This window comes from Ovis canadensis, chromosome 17, assembly GCF_042477335.2.
Source record: "Ovis canadensis isolate MfBH-ARS-UI-01 breed Bighorn chromosome 17, ARS-UI_OviCan_v2, whole genome shotgun sequence".
Taxonomy (NCBI): domain Eukaryota; kingdom Metazoa; phylum Chordata; class Mammalia; order Artiodactyla; family Bovidae; genus Ovis; species Ovis canadensis.
The window spans coordinates 12187307-12199476 of record NC_091261.1 but is presented as its reverse complement, the minus strand read 5'-3'; the positions used below and the strand labels follow the sequence as shown (position 1 = coordinate 12199476).

The following is a 12170-nucleotide window of genomic DNA, read 5'->3' as shown; positions in this document are numbered from 1 at the left end:
ATATAACATATAGACTGAATTTCCAAAGTTAACATATAATATACCATATAAATATTTACGGTAGTTCTTGATCATACCACATTGATAAAAATATTAATGTGAAAGTTAGCTAATCATGTAGGATTTTAGCAAAAACAAAAATTTTCAATTTCAAACTACAGATTCTACCTATTAAATACATAAATCAAATTGCCAAAATTAACATGTAATACACCTTATAAACATTAAGAGATAATTTTCTTGATCTTTGGGGCTTCCCCGATAGCTCAGTTCTTGATTATGAATCAGATCAAACTACTGTGTTTCTTTTAGTTAGTGCAACAGCTACAAAGATCCAGTTCCAGTTTCAGTTCAGTAGCTCAGTTGTGTACGACTCTTTGTAACATCATGGACTGCAGCACGCCAGGCTTCCCCGTCCTTCACCAACTCCTGGAGCTTGCTCAAACTCATGTCCACTGAGTCAGTGATTCAATCCAACCTTCTCATCCTCTGTCATCCCCTTCTCCTCCCGCCTTAAATCTTTCCCAGCATCAGAGTCTTTTCCAATGAATCAGTTCTTCCCATAAGGTAGCCACAGTATTGGAGCTTCTGATTCAGCATCAGTCCTTCCAATAAATATTCAGGACTGATTTCCTTTAGGATTGACTGGTTTGATCTCCTTGGAGTCCAAGGGACTCTCAAGAGTCTTCTCCAGCACCACAGTTCAAAAGCATCAATTCTTCGGTGCTCAGCTTTCTTTACAATCCAACTCTCACAACCATACATGACTACTGGAAAAACCATAGCTTTGACTAGATGGACCTTTGTTGGCAAAGTAATGTCTCTGCTTTTTAATATGCTATTTAGGTTGGTCATAGCTCTTCTTCCAAGGAGCAAGCATCTTTTAATTTCATGGCTGCAGTCACCATCTGCAGTGATTTTGGAGTCCAAGAAGATAAAGTCTGTCACTGTTTCCATTGTTTCCCCATCTATTTGCCATGAAGTAATGGGACGAGATGCCATGATCTTAGTTTTTTGAATATTGAGCTATAAAAATAGGACTTCCCTTTTGGCTCAGCAGTAAAGAAGCTGCCTGCCAAGGCAGGAGATGCAGGTTCCATCCCTGGGTTGAGAATGTCCCCTGGAGAAGAAAATGGCAACCCACTCCAGTATTCTTGCCTGGAAAATCCCATGGATAGAGGAGGCCATGGGGTCACAAAGAGTAGGGCACAACTTAGTGACTAAACAACAACTACAAAGATGTTTAGATAGGTTGCTACATGGTTCTCAAACATTTCATACAATGTTTCAGTGGGATTTCTTTTGATCCTGTTAGAAATACCCTGCCTTCACTAGAAGAGAAACTTGGTACTTACTCAGAAAAGAGAAGCATCACCGAATTTACTCACCTGTAGAATGTGCGGCTTGAAAACCTTTTCTTTGAACAGATGCATCAGAGACAAACCGAACAAACATGTTATTTCCAGTAGCCACAAGGGGCTCTGGTATCTTGTTCCCACACAGTCGTCCAAGAGCTGGTGATTTATCTGTTTCTCCATCATATACTTCCAAGTGATCATAAGCACATTCTTGATGCTGCTCAATCTCAAATTCAGTAAAGGCCTATTAAGAAAGAAAAAAAGAAAATTTATAAAGCCACATATCACTCAAAATGGGTTTTTTTCTTTGCAGCAGAAAAAGACAAATACTGTATATCAATGTATAAACAAGGAATTTTAAAAGACAGTACTGACAATCTTACATGCAGGACAGCAAAGGAGACACAGATGTAGAGAACAGCCTTTTGAGCTCAGTGGGAAATGGTCACAGTGGGATGATTTGGGAGAATAGCATTGAAACATGTACATTACCATATGTAAAACAGATGACCAGTGTAAGTTCCATGCATGGAGCAGGGCATCCAAAGCCGATGCTCTGGGACAACCTAGAGGGATCGGGTGGGGAGGGAGGTGAGAGGTGGGAGGGGGCCTCAGGATGGGGGGGACACATATATACCTGTGACCGATTTGTGTTGATGTATGGCAAAAACCATCACAGTACTGAAAAGTAATTATCCTCCAATTAAAATTAATTAATTAATTGGAAAAATATGTTCAGGGTTTGCAAATGACTTAATCCATCTAGCACATTATTGAAAAGGGGTGTGAAATCAATAGAATATAAAGTCTAGGAAGACATAGTGAGGAAAACAATGCAATAATATCACGTGAAATTCTATTTGACTATTGCAACTAATTCTACTATTGCAATTAAGTCTACTCCAGAAATTAGGCAGATTATAATAGCAAAATGATATTTTATTCTGAATTTATTCTTAATGCATTAGAAAATTTTAAATAATTATATTTAAAATGTGATTCCTTCTGATGTTGATGATCATAAACTGTTGAACATCATCATACTACTGAGCATTTAAAATAAAAAGAAAATCTCCTAATTTTAAAAGTAAGCATTTTCACAAAAATTAAATATAGTAAACCTTAATAGAATACATAAAGGGGGTTTTCATCATATATTTATTTGGGTTTTACAACCCATATTATTAGAAAATACTAATATGTCTTCAGGATAGATTATTTTTAATTAACTTTTCAGAGAGATACTACACTTATTTTAATATTTGGAGTATTATACATTTTAGTATGCTTTTTTATGTGTAGGTGTTAGCAAATTGTTAAAAGTTTATTAAATATATAGTATTAAATTCAACAACAGAGAGTTTAATTGAGATGGGCTGAAAATAATAATTGTCCAAACTATTAATAATTCTAGGAATTCTAGGTTATTTGTGACTGCCGATTAAAGCTTTTTCATTTCCTCATCATGTGTTCAAGAAATAAACCATTACTCCTACCTAAGTGCAAAGAGCAAACCTAAAAAATAAGTTGGAGAAAACATAAAATAAGCGTGAAAATGTATTAATTTTGCTACAATCCCTGCAGTATAAAATTTTTCACACAAATGTTTTACATGCATATTTTTAAATGCAATTTTGTGAAGGGATCATAATTCTCGATTGAAGACACAATTTTATATTTTTCAAAGAAAAAAGTGACTTAGACTTGGGTCTCCCTCAGTGATGACCACATTTATGTATTCTATTCCACACTACCACTTGATCTCACTTCTATCTTTAGAGGAGTAAGTAAGGTAAGCAATGAAGGAAGCAATTTATATTAATTAGGGAGTAGGAGAAAAGAGTGAGGAGACAAAAGAAAAGGAAGAAGGCTGATCTTTTATGTCTCATCCCACTGTGCCCTACTTAAAAATATAAATTAAAAAGTTATAACCAATAAGTGTTAGCGAATCTCTGTTTGTTATAACTACTATGAGCAAAACGAACAATCATTTCATTCATCCAATGACACTGGATAGTACAAAAAGGATTAAATACAGCACAAAGAATCTCACTGGAAACAAACAGTGCAGAAAAAATATAGTGAACAAGAAGACTTTAGCAGTTTATTTAATTTGAAGCACAACATTCAAAGTGTGCACCACTGAAGGGTTTGTCACATATTAATCTCTGTAATCTAGTTGCAGAGAATGAAACAAAGTGGAAACACAGTGCTTGGAAAATAGAAAACCCTGAATGGACTGTTGGCCATGTCCAATCATCTACCTAACTACCTAAACCATGTTGGTCAATCCCATAAATGGAAACACCAAGGACATGGCAAACCAAAACTTCTGGTTTTATGCCTCTTATAAAAGGGTAGTCAGTCAGTTTTTATTATCTTTGTGTACACATAAACAGTCTCAATATCAGTTTGTAACTCTTAAGAAAACAATAAGAGAAAATCAGCTTAACTTCATCCAGAGGGTTTTTTTTTTTTTAGCTAAATATGAAACCAAACTTCTAAATACTAAGAAAAATATTGTATAAAGAGAAATAACATCTGAAAACAGTTGCATGTCGAATAATTGTTTCTTTGGAATGGACTTTAGAAGCATTCATCTATAAATATAAAGAGCAGAGAAACCCACTGTGTAGAAGAGAAAACTTTAAGAATGATGGGAGTAATGACATTCTAAAGCTTATCCTATAAGTGAAAGTTAACAATAGGATCAGAATTTACAGACCACACGTGTTTAGTCCATTGATTGGTCCATTGAAAATGAAGTGAATGAGATAACTAATGGGCTACTTCAATTTCTAGTGAAATGCCGGATGTCTGGAGTAAATCATAACATCTGTTTTACAGAACATAGCAATACCACAGAAGGTGTCATTGAGATAGTGGGCTAGGGACTACGCTGACACTTGGTCTGGAACCAACTGACTCCAGGTTTTTATCAAATTACTAACAGAATCAGACTGATTTTCTAAGAGTCACATCAAGCAGTTTGTGTAGCTGATACATTCTCAGTAATGCAAATAACTCTCATTCATTAAAGTATTGATTAATTTTCCCCCTTGGAATTAATAGCAGCTTGTAAGGTTAGTTGTAAAGATTGGGTGGTCCTTTTCCAAAAGCCAGCTTAATCCAAATGCTTTACCACACACAAGCAAAATGTGACTAATTCACATGGTGAGATCTCATAAATCTGCCCTGTAATATGTTAGAGACATACGTGTAGAGACATCTCCATATATAGTGAATTTGCTTTAATAGGAAATATTTCTAGGCCATAGAATGGTATTATAAGAGTCCATGGAAAATCTTTAAAAACTGGCTTTAGAGTCCCCAAAGGTAAAGTAAGATACAGAATTTATTTTCTTCTATCACACATTCTGAGGCAGGGATCTCTATGTCTAAATGATGCAGAATGTGAACATTTCCAGTCACCAGGAATCAATGCCATGGAGCGTGCCTCCCAAAGTCTCTCAAAAAATCTCCCGAAGATTCTCAAAAAAAATTCCCCCAAAGCCCTTCAAATTTATAGTGAAGACGGGACAGAAAAGTTGATGTGTGGAGCTAGAACTCTGATTTCTGCTGAAGCACTGCCCTCATTTTAGGGGAATTTTAAATACCTTTCTTAAGCATCTGCACTCAGACTTTACAAGACAGTTTGGTATTCAAACATTTAAACCTTATTCACTGCTTTATTATACTTCTATGATTAAGGTTAATGATCCATGTTTCAGACCAAAATGAGTGAATGACAGTACATTCTAATAAGAAATTCTAAATCATTTAAAGAGAATCATTCAAAAGAAACAAAATTAACCTTTCATTTTAAGCTCTGGAAAGAATAACTGCTTTTTTGGAACATCCAAGCAAGCCTAATCTACCTTCCTAGCTTCCAGCCAGGCTTCCATATACAGCCCTTTCACATGCACATTACTTTGCCAACAAATGTCCATATAATCCAAACTCTGTTTTTTTCCAATAGTCCTGTATGGATGTGAGAGTTGAACCATAAAGAAGGCTAAGCATGGGAGAACTGGTGCTTTCGAACTGTGGTGTTGGAGAAGACTCTTGAGGTCCCTTGGGCTGCAAGGAGAACAAACCAGGCAATCCTAAAGGAAACCAATCCTGAATATTCATTGGAAGGACTGGTGCTGAAGCTCCCATACTTTAGCCACCTGATATAAAAACTAATTCATTAGAAAAGACCCCGATGCTGGGAAAGATTGAAGGCAGGAGGAGAGGGGGACCACTGAGGTTGAGATGGTTGGATGGCATCACCAACTCAATGGACATGAGTTTGGGTAAACTCTGGGAGTTGGTGATGGACAGGGAGGCCTGGAGTGCTGCAGTCCGTGGGGTCACAAAGAGTTGGAATAAATGAGCGACTGAGCAACAAAAACAACAAAGAGGTACTTTTACCTGAAAAGGTATTCTTGTCTGAAAGATCTCTTGGACAGAGGAGCCTGGGGGGCTACAGTCCATGGGGTAGCAAGAGCTGGACACAACTTAAGAGACTAAACCACCACCAGAGGTACTTTTACTGAAAATACAAGCACTAGCTAAAGGATAAGGCCGTTCAAAGTCTCTACATACATTCACAGAGGACAAGATAATAAAATAATAGTGCTTAATGTGGAAATAAAATTTAGCAAGGGTTACTACAAACTTAGAGAATTAAAGAGACTGATACAATGTGAGCAGTGTGTGATGAGATTCAGACCTCTCTGGTTCTATCCATCCTTTGCATTTTCCTGCCTTTGATAAGAACTATCATTTAGTTTTCCTCAAGATATTGGAAGGATTAGAGGCCACTGGAAAAAATGGCACAACTGAATTCAAACTCCGGTCTTCTGACAACAGTGATCAAATACACTTATAACGGATTTATAGTGGAGAATTATATATCACTGTGAGTGTTTTGTTTTCCAAATATCCCACATATGAAGCTGTAAACTACAACTATATAACTTAGCAAAGCTAGGATATGATACATAAAATTAAAATGGTATATTAGCCTATTGCTATGTGATCCTATGCCTAGATCTTTTTCCAGTTGTTTAAAATTTTTTAAAAATGTAGAGTAATTTGGAATATGAAAAAAGTACCAAAAATTTAATAATGAGTAGAGAGAGACTTTCAGAACAAAGACATGGTAAAGCCAGGAATAATAGAACACTATCCCTTTATTCATTCAGAACTTTACCCCTTTTCTAATAGGGAGAATTTTTCCAAGTATCTTTCAGCCAAGGCTTCTTTTACTTATTTTAAAAATATAAATTTATTTATTTTAACTTTAAAACTATTATGATGTGGTTAGCATTTAATGATTAACACACACACACACACACACACACACACGCAAATACAAACTCCAAAAACAAGGCAAATATATTCGTTTCCTCCAGCAAATTTGCTCTAGGAAATTATGGCACATTTAGAGGCTCAATGCAATACACTTTTGTTGTTCTAGAACTGTGGAAGTCAGTGGTCTAAAGTGGGTGAGGAAGCACTGTGCTGCTTCTAGGGGTCCTTGGTGTGAATCTGTTTCCTTTGATTTTCTTCAGCATCTAAAGGCTTCCCTCATTTCTTGGCTCATGTTTGCTTCCTCCATCTTCAGATCCAACAGTATAACACTTGGCTCCCTCTTGTAAGGACCCACAAGATTGCTTCAAGCCCATCTAGATATTCCAGGATAATCTTTTCGTTTGAAGACCCTTGATTTAACCACAGTGCCTTTTGGCATATAAGAGATACTTTGCTTGCCAGTAGTCCTGCACTAACACCAGGACCGGATTTCACCCACCAGTGGGTGGGCTACAGCCCCAAAGTCTTATGGACTCTCTTTCCATCAGTGAGCCAGCACTAGCCTTGGGACCCCCTGGATTCTGCAGCTGGCCACCTTATGACCAGGCCCCTGCGTGGAACAGCCAGCAGCCTCCATACAAGGCAAGCCCAAGCAATCAAGCAGACCTGAGGTCAACCAAGCCTAACAGGCCACCCAGCTATTCAGCCTGCCACAACTAAAAGACTTACACAGTCCTAACAGGGAGATCCCCTGGAACATATAGTTTGGGTGATGAGAAGGGAGTGCGCTGCTGGTACACATAGGACACTTCCTGCAAATGGTCACTTCTCCAGGATCAAGAAACATAACCAAACTATTAGATACATGAAAATAAAAACGGCAACTTAGACAAAACGAAGCCACAGATGAACATGTTCCAGATGAAGGAACAAGATAAAAATCCCAGAAGAACTAAATGAAGTGGAGCTAGGCAATCTACCTGAGAAAAGGTTCAAGCTAGAGACTGTAAAGATGATCAAAGAATTTGGGAGAATGATGCACAAAAAAGTTAGAAGTTTTTAATAAGTTAGAAAACAATAAATGACAATCAGACAGAGATGAAAAATATAGCTGAAATGAAGAGGCACTAGAAGGAATCAAGTGTAGACTAAATGATAGAGAAGCAGAACAGAAAGCTGGAATAAAAAGTAGTAGAAATCACTGGTAATGAACAGAGGAAAGAAAAGAGAATGAAAAGCAATGAGGAGAGTTGAAGAAACCTCTGGGACAACATAAAATGCACTAATATTAGTATTACTAGTTCAGAAGAAGAAGAGAAAGAGAGAGGGGCTGATAATATATTTGAAGATACAATAGTTGAAAACTTTCCTAACATGGGGAAGGAAACACTCCAGAGAGTCCAGGAAGAATGGAAAGTCACATATAGGATTAACCCAAAGAGGAATGCACCAAAACACACTGTAATTAAAATGACAAAAAGAAAAACAGAAAATACAAAAAGCAGCAGGGAAAGGCAACAAATAACATACAAGGCCATGAAATTAAAAGATACTTGCTCCTTGGAAGGAAAGCTATGACAAACCTAAACAGCATATCACTTTGCTGACAAAGATCTGTATAGTCAGACTATGGTTTTTCCAGTAGTCACGTATGGATGCAAGAGTTGGACCATAAAGAAAGCTGAGTGCTGAAAAATTGATACTTTCAAATTGTGGTGCTGGAGAAGACTCTTGAGAGTTCCTTGGACTGCAAGGAGATCCAACAAGTCCATCCTAAAGGAAATCAATCCTGAATATTCATTGGAAGGACTGATGTCGAAGTTGAAGCTCCATACTTTGGCCACCTGATGCAAAGAGCTGACTCGATGGAAAAGACCCTGATGCTGGGAAAGACTGGAGGTAAAAGGATAAGAGGGCAGCAGAGGATGAGATGGTTAGATAGCATCACCAACTCAATAGACCTGAATTTGAGCAAACTCTGGGAGATGGTGGGGGACAGAAGACCCTGGATTGCTGCAGTCCATGGGGTTGCAAAGAGTTGAACGTGACTTATCAACTGAATGACAACAAACATAGAAGAGAACTCTCATAAGACTATCAGGCGATTTTTCAGCAGAAACTCTGCAGGCCAGAAGGGAGTGGCATGATTTATTTAAAGTGATGAAAGAGAAGAAAAATTTATAGCCGAGAATACCCAGAAAAGTTTGTTTTCAAACTTAATAGATAAATTGAAAGTTTTACAGAAAAGCAAAATTAAAAGAATTCAGCACCACCAAACCAGTTTTGCAACAAATGTTAAAGGAAATCGTCTAGGTGAAAAAGACAAGGCCATAACTAGAAACCAGAAAATTACAAAATGAAAAAGTTGTCAGTAACACGATAATAGTAACACCTCACTTACATCGATGGACAGATGATCCAGACAAAAAATCAGTCTGGAAACATTGGCCTTAAATAGTCCATTAGACCAGCTCTATCTGAAAGCACTCTTAAGTGCACATGGAATATTCTCCAGGATAGGTCACATGCTAGGCTATAAAACAGGTCTTAGTAAATTTAAGAAAATTGAAATCACATAAAGCATCTTTTCAGACTGCAATACTTTGAGACTAGAAATCAACTACCAAGAAAAAAACTACGAAAAAACACAAACACATGGAGACTGAAAAATATGTTTCTAAACAATTAGTGGATCACTAAGTACTGAATTTCAAGCTGATAAGGCTACACACATGCTTGACTATGGTTGAATTTTTAATAAAAAATTTTAAAATTAAATTATTGTCATATTATTATATACATCATTGTTTATTGGCACTTAATAAAGTATTGTGCCAAATACTTTGTGTACAAGAACATGTTTATATACACAAAATGTGAGTAAGCAGCAGCTTCAATTTTCAGATGAAGAAATTAAGGTTTTAAAATGGTAACTATCTTCCAAGATAATGCAACTCATAAGTAGAAGTGCTAGAATCTAGACAAAAGTCTTTGGCAACCAAACTATATGTTTCTAATCCCTCCACATATCCCTGATGTATATATTTGCTTAAAAATTTATTTAATCACTGTAACTCTGTTAAGATTTTATTCTAGTAAATATTCCTAATAATAATAGGAAATATTATTTTCTATTTAAATTATTACATAAGGGTATACAGGAATTATGGATCTCTTTCTTCTCTGATGTAGGATATTATAAGGAAGAATAAGATTTTTTTGCAGACACAGAATGCCTGTGCTTGAGGTAATTAGCCTCTCAAAGGAGGCCTTATAAATAGCTGTGAAAGTGAGAGAAGTAAAAAGCAAAGGAGAAAAGGAAAGATATACCCATTTGAATGCAGAGTTCCAAAGAATAGCAAGGAGAAATAAGAAAGCCTTGCTCAGGGATCAATGCAAAGAAATAGAGGAAAACAACAGAATGGGAAAGACTAGAGATCTCTTCAAGAAAATTAGATTTCATGCAAAGATGGGCTCAATAAAGGACAGAAATGGTAGGGACCTAAATGAAGCATAAGATATTAAGAAGAGGTGGCAAGAATACACAGAACTTTACCAAAAAGATCTTCATGACCCAGATAATCACAATGCTGTGATCACTCACCCAGAGCCAGACATCCTGGAATGTGAAGTCAAGTGGGCCTTAGAAAACATCATTACGAACAAAGCTAGTGAAAGTGATGGAATTCCAGTTGAGCTATTTCAAATCCTCAAAGATGATGCTATGAAAGTGCTGCACTCAATATGCCAGCAAATTTGGAAAACCCAGCAGTGGCCACAGGACTGGAAAAGGTCAGTTTTCATTCCAATCCCAAGGAAAGGTAATGCCAAAGAATGCTCAAACTACCGCACAATTGCACTCATCTCACACGCTAGTACAGTAATGCTCAAAATTCTCCAAGCCAGGCTTCAACAATACATGAACTGTGAACTTCCAGATGTTCAAGCTGGTTTTAGAAAAGGCAGAGGAAACAGAGATCAAATTGCCAACATCTGCTGGATCATGGAAAAAGCAAGAGAGTTCCAGAAAAACATCTATTTCTGCTATATTGACTATGCCAAAGCCTTTGACTGTGTGGATCACAATCAACTGTGGAAAATTCTGAAAGAGATGGGAATACCAGACCACCTGACCTGCCTCTTGAGAAACCTGTATGCAGGCCAGGAAGCAACAGTTAGAACTGGACATGGAACAACAGACTGGTTCCAAATAGGAAAAGGAGTACGTCAAGGCTGTATATTGTCACCCTGCTTACTTAACTTATGTGCAGAGTACATCATGAGAAACGCTGGGCTGGAAGAAGCACAAGCTGGAATCAAGATTACTGGGAGAAATATCAATAACCTCAGACACCACCTTTATGGTAGAAAGTGAAGAACTGAAGAGCCTGTTGATGAAAGTGAAAGAGGAGAGTGAAAAAGTTGGCTTAAAGCTCAACATTCAGAAAACTGAGATCCTGGCATCTGGGCCCATCACTTCATGGCAAATAAATGGGGAAGCAGTGGAAACATTGGCTGACTTTATTTTTCTGGTCTCCAAAATCACTGCAGATTGTGATTGCAGCCATGAAATTAAAAGACACTTACTCCTTGGAAGGAAAGTTATGACCAACCTAGACAGCATATTAAAAAGCAGAGGCATTACTTTGTCAACAAAGGTCCGTCTAGTCAAGGATATGGTTTTTCCAGTGGTCATGTATGGATGTGAAAGTTGGACTATAAAGAAAGCTGAGCACCTAAGAATTGATGCTTTTGAACTGTGGTGTTGGAGAAGATCTTGAGAGTCTCTTGGACTGCAAGGAGATCCAACCAGTCCATCATAAAGGCGATCAGTCCTGAGTGTTCATTGGCAGGACTGATGTTGAAGCTGAAACTCCAATACTTTGGCCATCTGATGTGAAGAGCTGACTCATTGGAAAAGATCCTCATGCTGGGAAAGATTGAGGGCAGGAGGAGAAGGGGATGACAGAGGATGAGACAGTTGGATGGCATCACTGACTGAATGGACATGGGTTTGGGTGGACTCTGGGAGTTGGTGATGGACAGGGAGGCCTGGCGTGCTGCAGTTCATTGGGTCGCAAAGAGTCGGATATGACTGAGAGACTAAACTGAACTGAACCATCTTTATAAACTTGCCAAGTTATCTAAACTGCCCAGGACTGCTTCCTTATTGATGTGTCATTTATGACATCAACTTCAGCTAAAATACAAGATACCCCTGCAAAACCATTGGGAACTATACACACAGTCTTATATCAGATACATTTTTAGGAGGTAGAAAGTTCCCAGTCAAGCTATATTTTACTATTTGGAGAGCACTTTCAAGGAATGGAAAACCTAAGAAGATTTATATTTTTATTCATAGAATTTCATATGAGAGACTGACTATTTTAGAATTTTTTAAATGATGCTCCCAGGCTCTTTGGATCCCTGTTCTCTAGTTTACTGTATTTATATGAAGATAATATTCCAGCATCTTATAAATATAAGAGAAAGTATGTGCAAGAATAC

At 37.4% G+C, this 12170-nt stretch overlaps 1 protein-coding gene across 2 annotated transcripts in view; it reads right to left on the bottom strand.

Annotated features, from left to right (window-relative positions):
- Positions 1 to 12170, bottom strand: part of TLL1 (tolloid like 1) — a 314692-nt gene that overhangs the window by 16409 nt on the left and 286113 nt on the right. For both annotated transcript variants that reach the window (XM_069556609.1, XM_069556608.1), the window contains one exon: positions 1389 to 1602. In XM_069556609.1, coding sequence (XP_069412710.1) covers positions 1389 to 1602 — 214 coding nt within the window. The remainder of the gene's footprint in view (positions 1 to 1388; positions 1603 to 12170) is intronic.